Source organism: Excalfactoria chinensis, chromosome Z (genome assembly GCF_039878825.1).
Source record: "Excalfactoria chinensis isolate bCotChi1 chromosome Z, bCotChi1.hap2, whole genome shotgun sequence".
In the NCBI taxonomy this organism is placed as follows: domain Eukaryota; kingdom Metazoa; phylum Chordata; class Aves; order Galliformes; family Phasianidae; genus Excalfactoria; species Excalfactoria chinensis.
Genome location: NC_092857.1, coordinates 54,451,627 through 54,475,084, shown reverse-complemented (window position 1 = coordinate 54,475,084; position 23,458 = coordinate 54,451,627). Strand labels below are relative to the sequence as shown.

Sequence of the window (23,458 nt, the reverse complement as noted above, 5' to 3'; positions counted from 1 at the left end):
CACGAATGGGGCTGCTTTCGTCACAGAACAACATTAGAAGGAAGCCAGGCTGGAAGAACGTATCGGGTTTTTTAAGCAAGACTTGATTCAGATTTCTGTGCAAGCATCTTCCACTTTCAAAGCCTTTGCAATCCAATAATTCTTAAATTACTGGGGCAAACTCCGCAAAGTACTATGGATCTTCTATCATCCTTGATTTGCCTGGTAGATAAGGGGTCCTTTATGCCCAAATAAGTTACTGCCTTTTTATAAAATGATGTGTTAAACTCTTGTTCTTGCCATGTTGATTTTCACTCGTTTGTTTGAAAACAGAGTCACCATATAATTAGAATATATTACTTCCAATCCTAAATCTGTATTTCTCTTATGTACACAAAGTAGAGCATCCTGAGTTGTTTTTCTTCTCAATTGCCATAGGAAAAAAAAAAATGCACTGAAAATGCTTTTAGTGCTAAAAGAGTCAGTTCACATTACACACTGGGAACCGTGCTTCCTGCTGAAGTACATTAAGTAAGAAAGATTTTCAGCACCAGCTTCATTATAGCCATTGAACAGTTATAATAGTTTGTGTTTTACTAAGCTCTGACTTGAGAAGTTTAAAACCTATAAAGAAACTCAGACACAAAGGGCCAATTAGTTCCTGCTATATCCGTATACACTGAAAGGAGCTACCGCAGTCATGGGGTTAGCCTCATGAGGGTTTTGTGTAAGAAAGCTGTGAGGATTTGAAAGCATTTTTCCTCCCTCTTCTCCAGGATTTTTCCACAAACACTGACAAAACCTGTAGACTTGATTGCCAAAAACCATGATCTGTTTTCATTTCCTAAGTTATTCCAAGCTCAGTCCTGTTTAAACACAGATTTCCATTTATGATTCAGAAGCCTCTAAAAGGCAAGATTCTGCCTGTTGATTATGGAAATAAGATTGTAATTTCATGTAAGATTGTGTATCGTACATGTACAGATGCCGTGGAAGGGTGTAGGAGGGGCTGCTATACACAGTAGAAAGGCAGGATCTTTCCTTCCTTAAAGAACTGAGTTGAAACATTATGCATATGAAGGGAGTATTAAAAAATTAATTATTTTCATTTAATTTTGATTATTATTTCACCAAATCTTCCCTTCATTCAGTAGTACTTTCCTTTTTCCAAGTTTCAATTTCTGATGCTGTATTTAGCTCTTCAGCAGATTATTTCTGGTTGGTGGTGTTGGGAAATCTTTCATCCTTTTGCTTCTTGAGGTGCAGTGTTTGATTGGTTGTACATTAAAGATGGAGGCTGAGGCATGGAAAGAAGTATCAGTAATCCTAATCTGGTGGCTAAAGCTTCCTTAGAAACAAGTAAACATAAAAAATATTTTCAGATATCACTGGAAAGCTCACGTAGAAGGCAAATAATCAGTGATTGGTTTATGTTTGACTGTAGTTTTTAATTTGTTTTTGAAGATGATTTTTTCTATTAACAAAATCATAAATATGTATCATTTTTCTATCTTGTCTATTTATGAATAATCTTAAATTCTCTATAGAGAGTCAAATCTGTGTAACAGAGTTCCACAGATCTTTGTGTCTGACTGTTTGCTGCTCTAAATTTTGAAATGGCAGTAATCTCAGGAACTGTCTTCTTACAAATATATGTATATCAGTGTTTTTTTTTTTCCCCTGAGAAACAAGTAACACAGATTTCCCAAGACAAACAGACCCGAATCTCTTCTGATTAATACCCACGTTAACACAGGTTAACCCACGACAATGTCTAAATTTTTTCATTCTCTCCTTTGTAGCTGTGAATGCTACTGAATTTTCCTGGTGTCTAAGAGAAAGATTCTGTAAAAAAAAATAATAATTTTTATTGGCACCTTCTCTCTTCTACAGATGTATGAGTGGTTATTCATTACTTATTATGAGAAATGTGATAAAGCAACACTGACGTTTATTTTTGCTTTAAAGACAAAAAATATTATAAGCCTAGTTCAGTCAAATAGCAGAGAAATAGCTAGAGCCTCCCAAAAACAAAACAGTAAAATATTGTCTTTCTACACTTTCCCATGTAGTAGTAGTATGTAACAAGATATTTTAACAGTGATGTTTGATAATCCTTAATAGTTGCTAAATTACATTTCCAAGTGAGAGAAAATCTTGAGATCACACCGTAAAGGATTTAAATGTCTGGCTGGCAGACACTTGATCCCTCTTTTGACTCCACATACCCCTGCACTGGGACTGCCATCCCAAGTGATAAGAAACACACTGAGTCAGCTTTTTGTTCCTTTTTTTTTTTTTTTTCATTTTATTTTCTGTGTATGTATATGAAATGAATGATAGAAGTAATTACTACAGATGTAAAGATAGCTTTTTAGATGATACAGGTATATTTTTTTCCTTTTCGATATTTAAAAAACCAGAAGGAATCAAAACAATCTGGTATCAGAATTGTGTCCCTCAGCAGGCTAGCAGTGATGTTGTACTGTTTTACTGTTTCAGATAAATCTGCAGAAGAAGATGCGAGTCACTGGAGTTATAACCCAAGGTGCCAAGAGGATTGGAAGTCCAGAATACGTGAAATCATACAAGATTGCTTATAGTAATGATGGGAAGTCATGGACAATGTACAAAGTAAAAGGCACAAATGAGGATATGGTAAGATTAAGTCATCTCTGTATGAATATGTCTCGTGGTCAAGCCGCCTTCTGTAATTTGAACTATCTCTGGTAGATAAGCCTAATTACTTGTCAGCTTGATATAGCTTGCCGCTTTCTTATTTTATTCCAGAAAAAAGAAATATGTAAATTTGTACTTTCTGTCTGCTAAGAATTTCTTATACTTTAATTGATGGTCGTATAAATGCTGTGTCCCAAGTCTAGAAAAATCCTGTTTATTACACTTATCTGATTTTCATTTTAATTACTTTACCGGTAATTGCTCATTACTTTGTTTTCAATTTAGTCTTATTACACTGGCACATTAGTGTTAACCCTTTAAAGCACACAATTCATTCATCAGTGGTTAATCTCCATGCTACACAAACAGTGTCATCCACTGAGAAGTGCATGCCTACAGGTTTCTAAAAGAGCTGTACATGCAAAACAGTAAAATTTGCTTTGCTGTATAGGTTAATATTTTAAGCCCCTAGCAGAATTTGACATTTTTTTTCTTATGCATGCAGGGAATTAAACTGCTGTGTAAAAAAGTGTGCAATGAGGGAAGAAAACAAAATAATACAAACAAAGCATGTCTACATTGTTAGAATGAGGTCTAAATTGAGGAATGTGTATAGGTTTAATTCAGTGCCCACTGAAATTTGTGGGAAGGTTACACTACAGTTCAGTGGGAGCTGGACTTGGAGTAAAGGCAAATAATAAATGTCAATCAGTGCGGATAATTGAAAGTTAAATTGAATAAGGTCTATTTAATGCACTAATTAGACAAGAAGATGTAATTTATTGCATTAGTAGAGCAGGTTCCCAGGAGTGACAAGATAGAGGCCCTGATTCAGCGCAGGTAGCAAACACACACTGATGCAAGCCAATGGAAATGTATTTTGCTTAAAGATTTCCGTGTTGAGCAGTGAAGGAGATGGGGCATTCTCTGTGTAAAACTCTAAGTAACATGGAAAAGAGGTCAGAAGAGTGGATATTTCTGAGACATGGGAATGCATTACTCACTTAGTATTGATCCTGGCATGTTTTTAAAACAATTTTGGTGTTTTTTTTTTGTAGGTGTTCCGTGGAAATGTGGACAACAATACCCCGTATGCTAACTCCTTCACACCTCCAATAAAATCACAGTACATACGCCTGTATCCTCAGGTTTGCCGGCGACATTGCACGTTGAGAATGGAACTCCTGGGCTGTGAATTATCAGGTGGGTTCCTTGAAGGGAACAAGAATCATTTAATCACAGGATTAGCTTGAGCTGGAAGGGACTTCAAAGCCTACTCAGTTGCAATTGTTTGCTGCAGGCAGGTTGCTCCCCTCCAGCTCAGGCTGTCCAGGACCCCATCCAAACTGGCCCTGAGTGCCTTCATGGCTGGGACACCCACAGCTCTCTGGGCAGCTGTGCCAGGGCCTCACTGCACTCTGAACAAAGAATTTCTTCCTTATTTTCCATCTAAGTCTATGTTTTTTCAGTTTAAAACCATTTTCCCTTGCCTTATCACTACACTCCCTGATAAAGAGTCCCTTCCTGTAGGCCTCTTTAGGTACTGATAGGGCTTAAAGCGGTCTTACTGGACTTCAAGCAAGCACTGCATTTTCATGCCTGTGGACTAAACTACCTTACATAATACAGTTGGCAGGCAACAATTAATCTGTTTCTGTCTAAGTCATCATGTCACAATGATACTGATTTAAATAATATAAGTAGCAATATCCTGTTGCAGTAGGAGAGTAATAGCAGTAGGGTAGCTCAGTAACACTTTGTAAATCTTTCTGGCACCAAGGCTGACCTGAATCATTTTTCATGAGGATCAGGTACATGCCATCCTCAGAGGTATCAGCTTCAACTGCAGCCAAGCACTACTCAGACTGGAGACAGACTTATTTTGCTGGGCTGCTTTGGACAAGATTTCAGTTTAAATTTATTTTGTGGGTTTCCAGCAGAAGCAGGGATTGTTTCTTATAGCAGAAAGTAAAAGAGTAAGTGGAGCCAATATAAACCTTCTTAAGGTTTGTAGTTGCAGAAGTTATAACACAAAAATGTAAAGCCTGACCTCTAGCTACTCTCTTCAAAAACCGTATTCCCTCACAAATTCACTAAAGCATGTAAATTTTTTATCTTTTTCAAGAGATCAACCTTTTACCAGTGGGAGCGCTCCACTGAATTCATTTTAGAATGATTTTTATGTGGCTGCCTGCTTACTGTACAAACAATAGTCATCCAATTCACGAATGATATATCAAAACAGCTGGAGTTAAATAATTCTCAGTCCTCTAGTGGCATCAAAACCAGATTCAGAAATGAAAAGTTAATGCATTAATCTCAGTGTAGCCCTTTTCCAATATAGATAGGTTTGAGAGTAAATAGAAAATTCTGTCTAGCTGCTTTAGTCTATTAGATTTTTATTTTTATATTTTTTTTATGTCTTCCATTTCTGGAACCGCAATTTAGAGAAAGTCCTTGCCAGAGTGACCAGGAATTGTTTTGCTCAAAGAACTGTGAAAGCTACTGAAGTGATTTCATTTCAGTGGTCTCCTAACACTTTCAAGGTCACTATTTCTTAGAACCTAGGGCAGCCAAGGCTCAGCTGAACAGTTTCAATCTTAATGAAAGAGTAGTGTACATAAAGAGACACTAATTCATTCTAATTACAGGTGGTCTATCTTAAGTGGAAGAACATGCTTCCCTGAAAAGTGCTGGTGCTAGGAAAAGAATCACTGACAAAGTGACTATGTTGCAACACCAAATCATCCTAAAAGCTAATCTTTTTTAAGACAAACGTCATTACAGTCATTAGAGTCATGGGGGTTGGGAAAGACCTCTAAGATCATCAAGTCCAACCTCAATGTTCTTTGTAATCTGCTATAGGTATATATAGTCAGAAGGACCCATGGTCACAGCTTGTTGAAAACTGTGATCAGTGGTTGTATAGTGGATTATCAGTAAATCAGACATCAGTTTTCATGGCCTTGTCTTCCTGCTTTCCCCATGCTTTGCACATCTCTGTGTTGTAAATTCCCTTTCCACCATAGGATGTTCATTTCTGAAAAGACACAGATAACAACTACTGTTTACTGTAATATCTTAATTGAGCTGCTACTAGCAGTAGGAGCAAACTGAAGTTATTGAGCAGCAAATGACATCACACAGTACAGACTCACTCATGCAATTTACTCATATGTTCCACACATCTGCATTTGGCAGACAACTGCCTTCTTGCATGTGGTTCATGTCATATACTGTTAATGCAAATCCTTGGTTTTCTGAGCTGTCAGTGTTTGCAAAGGAATGTTGGTCCCCGGAATTTAACAGTCCTTGGGAAACTTGCACATGTAAGCATGTATGTAATGCATGTATCTTTTTGGCTGGTAGTTCTGGCATCTGTTTTCCCATGCAAACAATATCTATACGCACCATTCACACAAACTCTCCTATAAAAGCTCTTTATAACATCTTTGTTTAATATTAGAAGTCAGTCCCCTTGTTCATCTTCAGCGGTGTGTAATCTAGAGAGGAACGCTATGTTTATTAATAGGAAGAAAATTTTCTGGATGACTTTCTGAAAATTAAATCACAGTATTAACACTTTAAACATAACTTCTGCCAATTGTGCGTGAATGATTGTTCAAGACAGGATGCATGTAGGCCTTTATATGGATATATATGGATGCATTTGTGATTTTGTTTCTGGTGTATCAAATATTAAATGTTTCCTTTGGAAGGTTGAGCTTCTTTGAAAGAAGTGATAAATGAGAGCCTCCTTACAGGACTTACAAGAGTAATATATTGTGCCCTTATAAAGACAACTTAGAATAACTTTCAAGTGGGTACTTTCAGTTTTCAGACCATAATCCACATTTTTTCAGTGTTTAGGGTTCTCATTTGTTCACCTCTGCTTTTCAAGTGAAGTAGGTCAAATAAAAGGTACTTGAAAACTTATGCCTCGATAGGTTTAAACATATGCAGATATCAGTTACCATTTTTCACAGGGGGTGATATCCAGAGCACCTGAAATGTCTCACTCTTAAGATGCTCCTCTGAGCTTTGCCCCAACTGTGTTTACGTGAGCTCTCATTAATAGGTTGTAAAAATGGAGGAGAATTTAATCCTTTCACAAGGACAGTATCAAGTAAATTTAAAGAACATGTAGCGTAGTGAAAGTGTCCCAAGGAGTTGTGAGCATTATTACAAATAAATTCCTATGAAGGAGAGTTATCTATGGATACAGACGTTTTATATCAGTTCCGTGTTTCTGCTGTTTGTGTTCTGAGTGAAAGAGCACATCAACTATCAAAAAACCCAGTCGTTACCTTTCATGCAGGAGCTGTGAGGTGACTATGGTCTCTGGCATAAGGCTGACACATTGTTCTGCCACCTACATGCATCATGCTTATATCTTCTGCTTCACCTTGCTCTTCCACTGACTCGTAAGAACTGTCTTGCTCCTCCCCCCTTTGCTATCCTTTTAGGGCAGCAGAGAAGGAAGGCAAGTGTGAAATGCCATTAAGGCATGCGTGCGTGCGCAGACCCACAAGCAGAGACATCTGCTGTTTCATAAATCAATAATAATACTTAAAACTATTTTTGACTGATGGGAACAACACTGAAAAATAGTTTTGACAACCCTTGTTTTTGTGTCCGGAGCTCCCTTCATATTTCTCAGATGAAACGTTCCTGCTGAAAGTCCTTGTGATCTTGTAGTGATACTTCAGAGTTGAAGAATAAGCCTAATCTTTTTCTAAAGCAACAGATGAGTCTCCCTTGTTTGCACTATCAATTTCTCCCTGCTGCACCCAGGAAAATTATTTTGTTGTAGTTTTTAGCTAGGCAGTTCTTCCAACAGGCAAGGCTATACTTTTTTTGTTTGTTTGTTTGTTTGTTTGTTTGTTTGTTTTTGCAGTGAGAATCAATTCTAAAAAGTTTATTCAAAACTGAGCTCCGGTTTCTGTTTATTTTTTTATTCAATATGCAACATGCCTGTATTTCAAAGTTAAAATACACTTATTGTTAAAGAACATGGTATCATTACCTGCCTCTGGTAATCTGCTCCTGCTGCTTGACCCCATTGGAAGGCTTGGACTTAGCTTCCCTGATTTGAATCCCTGATGAATCCAGTTGATTCTGTGGTTAAACCAACTGGAGAAAAGGAAAGTAGAATCTCACCCAAAGGTCTTTGCTAAGAATATCAAAGAAACCAAATAAGAATCACATCTTTAAAATGAAGGTGAACATACTGTGGAGGAAATGAACTTTTTAGAAAAAGAAAGCCAGCATTGATATCTAGCTCAAATAAAGTGTAAAACAAAGCGACAATTTTGAGGGTGTTACTAGTGGTCACACCACTCTGGTTCTATCATAAGACACCAGCTGAGCTGGGTCATGTCACAGCAAGGAGGCCTTCACAGTTTACCAGTGTGCTGTAAGCAACACAGCTGGGTGGTGACTCAGGAAATGATTGCCTGTAAGGAACCAGCTCAGAAGCTTGGGGTCCAAGCACCAGCTGATAAACCTGTCTTCACAGTAATACATAAATTCAAGATCCTGCCCTTCGCAACCATCACAAGGGGATGCACTTTTTGCATCAGCCCCAGTGAGGTGTGCTAAGTACGGGACACACTCTGACCCATCAGGTTATAGGTTATCAGGTTATATCAGGTTATTATATTCATCAGCTGCTGAACTGAGGAGAATCACCGAAATTGCAGAATTAAAACTTCTGCAGATTTTTGATAGCTGCAGTAGGAAATAAATGAGAAAACTGTCTTGTTTTTAGGTTCCCAGCTCCACCAAGCCATATATCCACCTTTCTGGAGCTCTCTGGAGACCTTTCTTTCCACCTGACTTACCTTTATTTTCCTTTTTATGTCTTAAACAAGGCAGCTCACCTACCTCCCTGACTTCCCATACTGCTGTTCCATGGGTACCATTCAAGATTGTCTTACCTGTTGTCAGTTTCCCTCTTCCTTCTTCCGGATCTAAACGCACTTTGCATATTCTCAGCCTACTGTAGCAGTACAGAGAAATATAGAGTCATTTATTAAATTTTTATTGTTTATATTATTGTTGTTGGCTTGGGTTGGTTTTCTTCCGTTGGTTTGGGTTGAGTTCATTTTTTTTATTTTTTTTTTTCATGAACACCCAGGAGGGAGAAAGAAGAAACCCAAGATCTAACTTTAGCAACAGTCAAAATAACTCAGCAAAGTGGGACAACCACCTGGCTTAAGCAAATGAGCCTGTAACTCTATTTCTCCTACATAATTCTCTACTAATATTCTCACTCCTTCACAGTCATTATTCTGTAGTCTTCTACTCTGCCAGTATGTGTGGGGGATTTTTTTATTTTTGGCTGGGTATCAAGTAATTTGAAAGTGTAGAACTCAGTGCTTGTTAACATTTAAACTTCAGTAATGATATTAAGAAAAAAACATAATGTTTCCTCAGAACACAAGCACATGGTTGATGTGACAAGGAATAAAAAACACGACAAAAATGAAGTGGGTAGAGGAAATAACGGCAAATTCCTGGACAGGAAAAGAAAACCAAGATAAGAGACAAGAGTCATCTTCTCTATGGGTTTCTGTTCATACATTTATGTGGGGATAAAATACTTTGAAATCTGTATCTTGTTTTCAATTCTTCTGAGGTAGTGTTGAAACAAAGTGCCTCGAATTGGCTATTTTTCATTTGTTTGTTTGTAGCTTCCCCCCAACAATACTCTTGATTAAAGTCCTTTCTTTGAGAATTGCTAGTTTTCTTTTCCATAAGGGAAAACCTAAACCACTTACAGAGATAAGTAGGCAGTGTCACAGATCTTATTTTGTTGTTCCAGGTTGCTCTGAACCCCTGGGGATGAAATCAGGGCATATACAGGACTATCAAATTACTGCCTCCAGTGTTTTCCGAACGCTCAACATGGATATGTTTGCTTGGGAACCCAGGAAAGCCCGACTGGACAAGCAAGGCAAAGTTAATGCCTGGACCTCCGGCCACAATGACCAGTCCCAGTGGCTACAGGTAAACTTCCAAATAAAATTTCACGGGAATTCATCTTCTTTGTCATTCCAGCATGCACTGGAAGAAACCTAGCATGCTGAAATTATCTTTGTCTAATTGAGACTGCTCAAAGATGTGTCGAGATCAGTCTGACAGTAGCAAGATTGATTCAGCACATAAATTCATTATAAAGCTGCACACAGGGGATGTTTTCGGCCTGAGAATGATTTATACAAGTCAGTAGTAGGCTAATGTGAAAGATTGCAATAAATCACAGTATGAAGACTATTTGACCAGTTGCTGACACATTTACATTTTTTGAACTGTTGAAAATAGCAGTGCTTTGAGCCAGCTGCCAGTTTGTGGTGGAGTTCTCAGCAGGAAACCTCAATATTGCTAGACGTGTGGTGCTAACCCCCTGCAATCTTTCCACATATAAATTATGACATATTAGCTTTTTTACCTACAGTTGCTAAGCAATTTAGCAATATGATTACTGTCTTTTCTCCAAGTTTATACATATACAGCAAGGAAGTAGCAGTTGCCTCATCTATTTAACATGTGAATAACTGTAGATCTTGGGATTTGATGAAAGTTTTTTAGAGAAGCTTCTGGAGTGGAGGAAGATTTTATGTTTTACAGGGAAGAAGCAGATGAAAGTGTTTTCTGCAAGTAAGTGAGAGGCAGTTTTATCACAGCCAGTTTTAGCCCTGTCAGTGGTGCCAAGAAACCAAGATTGTGCAGAGGCACTGCAGAAATATCCCATGGTGCATTATTCCTCCTGTGGGCGACAATGGATTTTTAATTAAACACAGGTGGAAAGGAGTTGCAGAGTTAATTCTTACATTTTATTGTGTTCCAAATCTTGCTATATTTGAACCTACCTGAACCTGCAAATTGAACCTGGACCCCTGTGACTCGTCAGTTCTCTGCAAGTTGTTCAGCAAGCATACTTTCTTATCTGCTTAATAAGAAAGTTGTTAAGAAAAATGTTATATTTATTCCAAAAGAATTCTTCTTTGAAAAGGAAAAAACAAAAACAAAGAAAAGAAAAAACAAAACAAAAAAAAAAAAACAAACAGGAGGCATTAAAATCACTTGTTTCCTCACTGTTTAAATTGGTCATTAACTTGCTTATACTGGAAGTTGATGTTTCTGAATTCAGTCCTAAAGTACAGACAGACTCAGATACTTCAAGATGAGGTAAAAAATTCTGTAAGAAAGACATGCCTGTCATTTAAATTTGCCTGCTCATTGTTGTTCTGTTTGCTGGTAGCTCTGTTTTTTTCGTTAAAATTCAGAGCACTGTATTATAACCTTTAGCACACTGACTATAATTTTATCGTCATGCTGCTTTCACAGAATTTAGTTAAAACACATTTGTAAGAAAACACATGTGGAAGCAAACTTATCTCTATGCCCTTTTCCTTCAGCCATTACATATTACAAGGGGTGATCCCAATAGCAATTCCATGGAATCCTAAAACAAGCTTAAAGTAAGATGTAGGTTTCTGGATTTCACTAAAGTGGCTGTCATACCAATGTGCTGTTTCACGGTGTTACATGCCTTTGGAGTTTTCTCTGCATGCCTTATTTGGTTTATCCTTTACAGTTTTCTTTAGAAAGCCAATAAAGCTGAGTATAAGCTACTGAATTCATTTAAAAATGATTGTTTAAATATGTAGTATGTGAATTACTTGAACATCTCTGTTCCGTCTTGCAGTAATTTTGGGAGAATCTTACCTAAATGCCATTGTTATCAACCATTCCTCTTCTTAATGCTTATATGCTGACATACACGTCAAAGAACCACTATGATAATGGTTGCTGAGAGGTGATTGCATCATGTGCATAAATGCTACTTGCTGCTAATGGACAGTTTATGGCACTTTTGGATGAACCCTAGATATTATATAATCATAGAATGGTTTGGGTTGGAAGGGGTCTTAAGAACCATATAACTTCCTGCCTTCTTGCTGTAGGCAAGGCTGCCACCTATCATACCACACTGTCCCAGTCCCAATCCAACCCAGCTTTGAATGCCTCCAGGGCATCCACAGCTTCTCTGGGCAGCCTGTGCAAGTGCTTTACCACTCTCATTGTGAAGAATTTCATCCGTATATCTGATCTGAATCTATCCTCCTTTAGTTTAAAGCCATTACCTCTTGTCACTGTGTGCACTTACAAGTCCCTGTCCAGCTTTCTTGCAGGCCACAATGCTTTAAGGTCATGGTGACATCTACTTAGAACCATCTCAACTACCTCACCCTTTCCTCCTATGAGAAGTGCTCCAGCCCCCTGAATCTCTTTGTGGACCTCCTCTGGACCCACTCCAGCTGCTCAACATCTTGTACTGGGGACCATGGAGCAGAAAGAGACCTCCCCACCTCCCCTACCTACTTATTTTGCTGCATACAAGGATATGATGGGCTTTCTGGTCTGGAAGTTTACACTACTGGTTCATGTTGAGTTTCTAATCCACTAATACCCCCAAGACTTTCTCAGGTCTGCTCTTACCCACCCATTGCCCTTTCTTTGTGCTTGGGATTTCTCTGATCTTGCACTTCACCTTGTTGAATTTCGCTAGGATCACACAGGTCCACTTCTCAAGTCTATCCAGGTCCCTCTCAATGTCACCTATTCCCTCTAGTGTGTTGGCTGTACCACATAGTTCAGTGTAGTTCTCAGACTTCCTCAGAGCATGCTCAATCCCCCAGTCCATGTCACCAACAAAAATGCCAAGCAATGCATGTCCTAATAACAACCCCTGGGGTTTTATGTTAAAACACAGCCACTAATAAGTAAGTTCTTTGCTTTGAAATGTTCAGGATTACTGCATTCATAACTTAGCTCAAAAGGCACGAATATGAAGAGACAGTTCTAGTTTAAGAATATTAATAGTTATATATATATATATATATATAGAATATTAATATTAATATTAATAGTGCTGCAGTTGTTGGAAACCTGTTGTGATCTAAGCTCTACTCAGTGAAGTTCAGGTTCCCATCATAACACTCGTTTATACCAAACACTGTCATTAGACAGGGAGGAAAATATTTTGTGAGAAAAAAGTTAATGAGTTAAGATGATCAAAATTGTCATTTTCCAGCTCAGCCATAATCTTGGCATTAAGAGATGTGATTTAGTGATGGAACTTGATAAGTCAGGTTGATGGCTGGGCTTCATGATATTGAAGGCGTTTTCCAGCCCAGATGGTTTCATGATTCTATGGATGTGAATTATCCAGTGTGCTTGCTTCAAGGGACAGTCTTGCCATTCCTGTAGAGATGATGCTGCAAAAGCCATATGTCTCTTACGTAATTCACAGCACAGGACCCTCCATTGACTTAGGTAATCTGCCCCTTTACTGTCTCTGTACTCATTGTAGTCAAAATAAATGCAGTTTGGTGCTACTGAACAACATAACTGTTCATAATGCCAAATCTTAGTAATAATGAGTTCCAGCAGCTCCTTCTGCTCCTAATTGCTCTTCCTTGAGAATTTCCTTTATTTTGGAAACACCCCTCTGAAATTATCTGGATAATTTTACAACCAGAAAAGAAGATGGGGATGAGAGGCCTGAAATTTAGAAGTAATGGTTTCTTCCCATAATTATATATAACCTTAACATAAACAAAGCATGGTAAAGCATTTCAGATTAATTACTGAGAAAAGGAAGAAAAGCATAACCTTAAGGTTCTTTAAAGGCAGTCTCGTTTCTCTCATTGCTCTATATGCTTGTCAGTGTGGTTTACTACTTCAAGCCAGATCACAGTCTTCTGCAAGAGTTCCTTGCTGGTCTTCTATACCAAGGCTGTTTTTTGAGGATTGAGAGTGCTTGGACTTCTCCTGGACACAACCTGTGTCTGTCAGTCCAGTTGGTCACCCCACTCTCATATTTTCAGTTACTGATCTGAAGTAAATGTCCAAGTTCTTCCTGCTTTATGCCATGAATGAGGCACTGAGACAATAATCTTTACTGAAAAGATTCTTATCTTTCAGATGTTTGATGGCTGCTCTTGTCGATATAATTTCAACCTTTCTGTTTCTCATTTTTCTAGCCAAGACTATCATTCATTAAAATTAAGATTTTCTTTAAAATCCATTTCTATTCTGTTAGTTTTCCACAGCTTTAAATTTTGAAGTCAGGAAAGAAGCTTAAGCTCACTTTCATCTGCTGACTGTTAGTTAAAGTTCTGTGTTACTAAATACTTCCATGCCATATTTGTCATTGTATTGATTTCCCACTCTGTATCTCTGCCTGGTCCTTTAATGCCTTTGCCCGTTTGTCCTTTGCACAGTGCTTCAGCAAGTAATTTCTTTGATGCCGTCTCTCTGAACTGCTGTCCTCTGCAATATTCTTCACAGCTGAGGCTTCTCATTTCATCTGTTTTTTCCAAGTCGCTGGAGCTTTCTTTTCCTGCCTCAACAATCTCCTTCACTTGTTTTGCATGTTATCTTAGTTCTTTCTAACAACACATAGGTATTGGTATTTTAATTTGAAACCAGTCATGTGGTGGGTTGTTTTTTTTTAAGGTCTGTATCTCTACAGAGCACAGCTGGATGAAAAGGATGCCCATCCGGGAATCCTGCTGAGGTTCGTTTGCGTGACCATATTATCTTCAGCTCACCAGCAGCACTGCGGTACCTTTGTGTTTCTCTTTGTACTTGAAACTTCAAAACAGTTTACTCAGAGCAAGTTTGACTTTCACGTATTTTCTTAGCTTATGTTTTGCTGCTTGCTTAGCAGAAGGTTCTGCAGCTTGATGTGCATAAGCAGTAAACTTCATAATACTAATTTACAGTTGTTTTATGTTGCTACCACTGAGCTCCAATGATTTAAGGAAATCATCCTTCCCTTAAACAGTAGAGTGGAGCAATAAACAGTGTCTACTAATGTTTGTTTTACTGTTTGCATGTGATGGAATAAGCTAAACACTGTTAGAAAAGGAACATTCTGATAAGGATAGGAGATACTATTTTGAAGATTGGCAAACGTATGCCTACATATTTTTCATATGTGATAACTGTCAGTCGTATAGCAATGCATTTGGCATGACTGTTTCTCTTGCCAGCTTAACCTCTTGTATTAGATAATATTCTAGACTCTTTTTCATTGACACTGTTCAAAAACAGTTACCTCAGTGCTGCAATTTTTCTTACATCCTGTTTCCATTCTTCTACATTACAAAGTCACTCATTTGAAAATGAAGTATTCCGAGTATTTCTTTAGTTTCTGTGGTATATGCAAGAATGTCATAATGTACAAACCGTCATGTGATTTTAGTATCTACTTCATTGTTTAGCATTGTTTTACAGTGCTTTAAGTTAAGTAATCAGACGAAAGAGATGTAGTTATTTAAAGGCTAGAATGGACTAGTCTTCTATTCAGTTCTTCTTGTGAAGCACTCTTCTAGAAATCAGACTTTTGTGCTATGTTTCTTCAGTATTTCCAGAGATGGACAGCTGTACATAACATGCTATTTACAACTAACACCAGTGAAATTGACTAAATAACTGAAATAAATTGAGATTAAGAGGAGACAGACAGTAACCGTGCCTAATGCCATGTCAGTCCTAGTAGCCATGTGCAAAGCATGGCTAATATGAGCCTAGAGAGACATCTCAGCCCTTTTGTAGTGTTTCACTGAGCTACTGACTTTATGACCTGATACAAAGAGACTAAATTAGAGCAATTTTTAGATTTACATATTTATATATGAAATGCATATACTCAATGTATGTATATCTTAAAATAGCTACTTCTTACTATCTACTTAGACTTCTTCTGTAGTCAGTGGAATAATAGTCAAGGAATAGCTCATCCTACACTGTGTAGTAGTATGAATTTACGTGCTGAAAGTTCTGAAAGGTGAATTCTTCCTTTTTTATTTTTTTAATATGGGAAAGAAAATATTATTTTTTATCTCATGTTCATTAGCTTAGGTTGTTTTAATGTTGTTTTCTGTCTTTCATCTGATATTTGTTACTCCTCTTTTATTTCACCTGCCTCTTACTACTCTGTTTTGCAAAATATTCCAGTTTATTCTTAATGACTTCTTCATACTATTACCACATAGGAAACCGCTATACTGTGGAGTTTCATAAATGCTGAAAGCAATGCCAAAGGAGAAAGTTTTCTTGTTTTAAATTGTGTTATTAACAAAGCAAGTATTTCTACCAATAATGGTTAAAGTAGACAGATAAGTGGTTTCTGTCTGGCCACCAGCTTAAATATTTTATTTTCATACCCACGCATTGGAAAGAAAAAGGAAATACTTTAAAACATCTTAATTAAGTAAGGACTTGAAGTACTCAAAATTGGAATAGGATAAAATGTTTGCTTAAGTCCAATCTAGTAATTAATTTAATGAGGAAATTACATGACTTCTAGAAGGTCTGGAGTGCTGAGCAGCATACTGTGACTGTTCTTTGAAAGATACAGAAGTTTTCTTTTAGTACAGTAAGCTTAAATACGAGGTATTATAAATGAAGAGGGTGAATCTTTTTCTACAGCACTAATTAAGCCATTGCCATTACCAGCAGATCAATCAGAAAAGCAACCAGTGTCCTTTACATTTATAGCAATAAAAGGTCTTATTCATTTTTCAATAGCAGGACTGTCATTCATTTTTAATTATGATTTCTAAATAGCAGAAAAGTGAGCTTGCAGATTACAGGTAGAAATAGGAAAGCTGTACAGAGATAAACCTGGCTTTATACCATGCTTGTTACTGTGTTACTGAAAGCTATTTGCGGTCAATATTGGTTATTTCATTTTTTCAATTCAAAATTATATTTTTATTTTCTTGTTGTTTTTTGAAAGGTAGCTTTCATTTCCTGCTTTAAGTCCTTAACTCAGTTTTGGCATCTCTTTGGTCTTACATTGTCATCGTGGAGTTTCACTGCCTAATACTTTGATCAGTTGGTTCATCTACAGCATGCAGCCACGTCCCAAGGCAGGCTGTGATTAAACTATTAATATGGGTCTTTTCATTCGCAGACTTTCCCAGAAACTTATTATGATTTTTCCTTTAGAAAGTAGCCAGTGATAGAATAAGATGATAGTGAATAAATAGTCCCCAGTGATGTAGACATAAAAAGAGGTACCCATTAATAAATAACACACTGTTAAATATACCTACTTTGCACTGCCTTGGCTGGAATTCCAAGCAGGTCACCTTTTGCCCATAAGCCCCATAGTTAATTTTGCAACAAACTGATAGCTTTTTAGTTCTAGGACACTGTGGTTTGAGGTGAACAGCAAGCAATTTTTATTTTTTTAAACTCTGAACAGTTCCTTTTGGTGCCAGTGCTTTGTTAATGCTACTAACACACATACAAATCTTGGAGAAATCGTGCTAGGAGATATGCCTCAATTTCCTAGTCACAGTTACCTGTCAGTGGATATTTGATGACCACTCCAGAGGTCACTCTCTAACCCAGTTTTTCTCCCAAATCAAGTTAAATTCCAAGTTAAATGAATTATTCACATTAATAATGTTACTAAATTGTGCATTTCAGCATTGCCCTTCCTAAATTGCTTTTGACTTTGCAGAGCTCTCTTCTGCAATTCATTTTATGGAAATGCTTATAGTGGTAATCGAATTTAGGCCTCAAAATTAAATAAGGCAGCATAAAATTTTGGTTTATTTTGGCTTTTCAGTGCTGTATTTAGGCCGTATGTTGCCAGTAAGGCATGAAAGTCTAAAGCCTTGGTAAAATCATAGATTTTGCTCTCATTAGCTAAATACAAGGAAGAACATTATTAGAACAGGAGGATGCTGAAGATCTTTGTTGCAGGGTGTCCAGGAAATGAGAAACAATCAGACTTAGCATATTCATTATTTCCTGGACTACGAATTCATAGCATGACAACTTCATGAGCAAGTGCAAGCAATAAAGAGTCCATCTGGACTGTAAAGTAGCTGCGGTTAGGATTTTAGGAGAAAAAAGTTTCATTGCAAAATATCCTATTGTGTTCAATGAATTCTTTCTCTCTCCTGCTAAGTCTTCTGTAAAAATAAATAAATAAATAAGAGAGGTTAGTGCTGTGTTCCAGAGCCTGTCTCTGAAACATAACAGATTCATCATCACCAACAAAAATTACTCGAGATGTTTCCATAAACAGTTGAATCATATCTGACTCTAAAGCGCTGCAAGAGAGCACTGTCAGTTCTCTTACTGACTTGTGGTTTTTCTCTGTATCACTCTCCTGCAGATGAAAGTTAAATTGAATAATGACCCATTTCCTATTACAATAACAGCTTCATATCTAGCTTTAAAAAAACATCTGGGAGGCTAAGTAAAAACTCCCTGGTTGTCCTGAATTTTGATGTACATAGAATGGGTCTGAAGTATATTTTGTTACTGTGTATTGACAGTGAGAATTTTGCTTTTACCTGACATCAACAACACCATCTATAAAAATGTATGCATTAAATTTTAATGGAAATATGTTAGTTTTTCGTTGTTTTAATTTCCTTGGAAATATTTCTCTCTACCTGTGAAACAAAACTGCTAATTCTGTCTAAAACAACAAAATGGCTGCAAAGTTTGCCACATAGGAATATGGAAGGAAAAGCTGCAAAACTGCTTTTCCCACCTTCTTCCGTGGCAGTGTTTCAAAACTGCATCTACTTCTTCCAGATAAAACTTAACTGTTTTCATAGCTTCATCAGAATTAGTTCTAGGCTTAGGCAGAACTGGACACAGCTGTCTGCCCACAGTTCTGTTCAGTCCAGATAAGACAAAAGGATGACCAAGAATATACAGACGAAGGAGAGAAACAAAGTGACCTTGGCAAGGTCAGGCATATTAAAACAGCAAAAAGTGCCAGATGTAAAAACACACCATACAAAACCTGTTGCGAAATCAAAGCAATAGAACAGTGTGAACAAGGTCTGGTTCTGCTTTCTGATAGCTAAATGCTTTATTAGCTGTACTCTGCTGGTTTTATTAGCCCATTGCATTTGTATAATATTTTCCAAATGTTATTTCATGACTAAGCAAGGCACTTTTATACTTTGTTCATATATCTGTCAAGACACTGTAAGTGAAATACACAAAGGTTTTGGAAAGCTGCTCCTCACTGGATTGGCCTCTCAGTTCTGCATTCTTATCATTTTAGTCTTGATACCAGTTTAACAACTCTGGAGCTGTATTACAGTATTTCAGTTCACTTCAGAACATTTTTGTCCAGCATCTGCTATTCATTTTCCTGTTCTGTTCCCTACATAAAGTAGATAATGACGGATCGGTTTCTAGCGTGAACAGAGATCTTGCATATATTTTTGTTTAGTAAATAATGAAATTGATGCAGAAACACAGGGAAGTTATGATGGCAAATAAGCCTGACATTAATATGAATTCAGAGACAACTTACTACCCTGCAGCCTTCTTCAGAGGTGAGGTGCTTTACTTGGCAGACAGCACCCAGCAGTGAGCAGAAGAATGAATGAGCCATATCTCATCTTGTTACAGCATCACGTAAGAGTAGATGTGAACATTTATCTTGCTCTTTCTGAATCTTGGCTAGATCACTGTTTTCATCATGTATTTCTCCCAAACAGTGTCCTAGTCACAGTTTATTGTTGGTCTCAGTGAAATACTAAATGTCTTGGATTTTTTGTTTTTATTTTCCATGTTAACTCAGGTGTGTCTATACTGTGATGTATTGTGCAAGACCCTCTTTCCACCCTGCTTAATAACATTCATCCTACTTGATCCTCGAGTAACGCAAGAGCAGTTTCCCTGTCAGAAAACATGACAGAGGAGAAAAACCTTAGCAGAAAAGATGAGAAGGAGAGGAAGAGAATTTGAAAGGGAAATGTGACTGTAGACACAAAAATACTTCAGCTAAACATTTTTTCAATTATCTCGGTCTTGTTCAAGAGCACCTTGAGTCTTCTAATGTAAAGTGTCAGAACAAGATCTCAGAGGAATTCTTCACCTATTTTGAGCCGATGTCTGGGTGTACAACTACTTACTGATGCGGCATTTCTAAAAATAAAAATTCAGACAAATTTTCTTGGAATTGGGCCACGGTTTCGAATCTATAACTTATCTTTGATATTTGGAATGAGAAGATACCAGATTTGGTAGTGATTGTGACCTTGCTTGACAGTTTTCCCTAAAATAAGTAAAATAATGGGAATGCGTGCTTTAAAAGTTAGTCCTGCGGATTACAAGAACTGCCTGCCTAATTACATCCTATACATAACCAAGTGTTAATTGCTTTTGTTGTTAGAGTGATCTTCTTAAAAGCTTCATGTTTAATTAACCACAAGATATATTAATCCTATTTCAAACCAGCCTTTCTTTGTTGTATAATTAAGCAGAAAAATATTTTCACAAGTAGAAGTTAATTCTATATATAGCTCACCAAGGGAAAATATCTCTGTAAAAAGCACGGGATTTGTTTTTTCCAATGATAACAGTAAAAATATTTAGACCCATCTTAGTAGATCTTCTTTTTCTATGAGTTAATGAGAATTACAACATACCAATATTATTTTCATCTAAGAAGTATTAAGAAAACTATCAGAACATTTTTTAAAGGTCTTAACCACAGATGGTTAATGAGCCCCTTTGGCAAAAGAAATGTTTCAAAGCCTCTATAGGGTATTTATAAATAGAGGAAAAGGCCCTCACTGGATATTCCTGTTTCTGAATTTATTTTTATTGACTTTAACTTATGATATTTGTCTTATTTGTTATTTGTCAGTTATACTGAATTTGAACACTGTGCTGTTTACCAGACATAAAATACCAACATACATAACAAATCCTGACCTTTTGGAAACCTCAGTGGCGTGTTGCAGGAGTAGCTAAGACTTGCTTTTTTCCAGAGATGCCAAACAGATTCAGGTGGTGTCATGGCATGGAGCGAAAGAGTGAAAGTAAGAGATTTTTCGAAGTTGTTTTTTGAGTCACCAGCTAATCAACATCTCAGTGTTGAGGCTGAGAAACTCACTGACACACTGAACTGGCAAAGCAGGGATGTCTCCACATTTTTACAATCAAAATGGGCTTCAGGGCAAGGTGGCTTCATAGATGAGGTATGCATGCAAGTCCACCATGGAAGGAAGTCTTGTTCTTTTCAGTGTCTGTCACATAGCATAGGTTCTTCATTTACACCTCTGGAAGTAGTGTGATTATTTTTCTGTGTATAAATGTGTGTTAAATGTTCACATATGTACAATGAGTGTGGCGAGCTTCAATGAAAATATATGAACACTGCAGTAATATGGCCCTGATGGATGGCACGTTAGGAGAACATGTGCCAAATCCAAACAAGCTAACAGGAGTGTTAGCTGCAGCAGCAGTAGAGAAGTGTCTGGTGACAAGTGAACGAATGATGCATTCATTTTGCTCTTTGGACAAGCTTGCCTGTTTCCTGCCTGCAGATCTAACTCCACAGGCAGAACTGTTTTACTCAAAATAAACCTCGGAGCAGCCTTAAAGCAGCTGCCAGTTAGTTATTAGTGGCTGACCATTTTTCACATCAGCTGCCACCAAATTGTTTATTCTTTTCACTTCCTCCAAATGCACACTGATATAAACTGCCAGACTGGAATTGGATTTGCTTTCTGTTCAGAAGAGTTGTTTTTATTTGAGAGGATCTTAGACGGCTTGTTTTCTGAGGTTCACAACAGTAATTCATAGTCCTAGAAAGTAATTTGATATTAAAAATTAAATTTTTGTTTTATGAGAATTTAAGAGTTATTTGGGGATTATTGGTAAGTTTTAATGTGGTTCCATTTATTTCCTTTATTTATCTTCCTAGTGTATGTAATTTTGTGACACTAGAGCAATCTGACTATAGCAGGATGTAAGTTAATATTTTTTCATGCTCTAAATTAATTCTATATTTAAAGTATATATTGCAAAACATGAGAGAATGAAGGAAGGGTCTTCTGAGTATTTTGCATGTCAGAATTACTGTATGTCCAACTATATGCATGGGGGAGGCTACAATCTTTTTTCTTTTTCCACTGTATCTTTTTTATTATTCAGATTACATTCCACTCTTCTGCAGAACTGTCATAAAATAATACCTGTTTTTTGTTGTTGCGGTTGTTGTTGTTTTTTCTTTAGTGAAACAGTAATGACACCTACTATTGAGGCAAGAAAGGATAGGTAGAGAAGGAAGCAAGTTGTATTTTTAACTCTCTGGAAAGTCAAACTTCAAATGGAGTAACAACATTCCAGGAAAATAATGAGCAAATGGAAATAAATGTTGTCATGTTGTGTAAAACGTAACACAGTGTCTAAGTCTGTGATTTAAAAAGGTCTGTCATCCATTACGGTAGCTCACAGGGAAGGTGAAAATTGGGGCTAATTGATTTACGTTGCAGTCTTCTGGATTTTCCATTTCATTTTGACTGAAATGAGAACTGAATTCTGGGAATTAGATTTTATATCTTGCTTTAAAAGATATAAGCAAGTTAAACTTTAATGCCCCTTCTCCTCCCTTCCACCCCCCCCCCCCCCAGGAAAATAAATAAATAAAATAAAATTAAATAAAATAAATTATTCAAATTTAATTTGCTCCTTGTTTTTATGGAGATCTGTAAATCTCATTTGAGCCCAGGACCTCTGTCAATTCAGCAGTGTGGTCTTAAAAACTGGAGTAGAGAATATATATATAAAGAGCTTTCTAGACAATTTGATCATCTGTCACTTTACATTATATCACTCCATTATTTCTCAGATTAAAGAGAAATGCTTAAAAAGACAAACCAGTGCCATGATTCTAACGAAGGCAATGCTTATAAAATGCAGATCTTTTCACCAAACCCCATTTGATTTTAGCCGTTCCATAGCAGGGATAGAAGTAGAAACGGACAGTTCTATTATTTTTCTATATTTATTTGTTTATGACACCAACTTTAGAAGCACATTGCCCACAAAAGTCTGTAGGACTGGTAGGATTTTTACAGCTGAGGAACAGGAATTAACTAACCTAATATAATAACATAGAATGTTTTTTTACAGAGCAGTTCATATCCAGGATATACAATGTCTACTGGAGGCAGAAGAAGCAAACTAGTATTTGTAGGTGGCAGAATAAGAATCAGCGTTACGATGTTTCAAAATAAAATATTAATATCTCAGTCCAAAATGTAGCAAAGTCAGAACTAATGCTGGTATTTATTTTCATACGCTTTTCCACAATACCCGTGGAAATAACCCTTAGAATAACCCTGGAAATAACCCATGCTGTGTACTGCAGTCACTGGTCATACACCTCTATCTTACTAAAGCAGTCGCTCTTGTTAAGTGGAGGATTCATTGTCCAGACCATCTTGTAAATAATTTGAACCTCAATTGTTTACAATATTTTAGAGACTTTCATCAGTTTATTTTGGAGTTGTGCTGTTGTGGTTGCGATATTTTGTTGTTGTTTGTTAGTTTTGTTCTGTATAATTTTTGACTTTTAGGCAAATCTCAGGACATAACAGGAAAAAGTCAGAAATGATGATATTTGAGAATAGCAGTCGGTACACTTAGAGAAATAAAGGAGATATTCCATATACTATGAGATTTTATGAAGATACATAAGTAAGCTTATCATCAACTCAGTGAATTCAAAGACGATAAGAGACCATTTATATGATTGCCCAGATGTGTTCAGAAAGTAAGATTATTCTACCTTGGAACACTTTCTCCTGTGTTTTTACAAGTCTTAGTGCTACCACAGTCATGATGTTTAGATGAGCTGTGACCTAACTTACTTAGTAATTCTCACCTCGTGTGATAACATATGATCTTTGCTTCCTGACAGAATAAAACTGTGAATATT

At 37.0% G+C, this 23,458-nt stretch overlaps 1 protein-coding gene across 2 annotated transcripts in view; it reads left to right on the top strand.

The window, feature by feature from the left end:
• Nucleotides 1-23,458, top strand: part of EDIL3 (EGF like repeats and discoidin domains 3) — a 262,282-nt gene that overhangs the window by 199,727 nt on the left and 39,097 nt on the right. For both annotated transcript variants that reach the window (XM_072359069.1, XM_072359070.1), the window contains 3 exons: nt 2,482-2,637; nt 3,717-3,861; nt 9,485-9,669. In XM_072359069.1, coding sequence (XP_072215170.1) covers nt 2,482-2,637; nt 3,717-3,861; nt 9,485-9,669 — 486 coding nt within the window. The remainder of the gene's footprint in view (nt 1-2,481; nt 2,638-3,716; nt 3,862-9,484; nt 9,670-23,458) is intronic.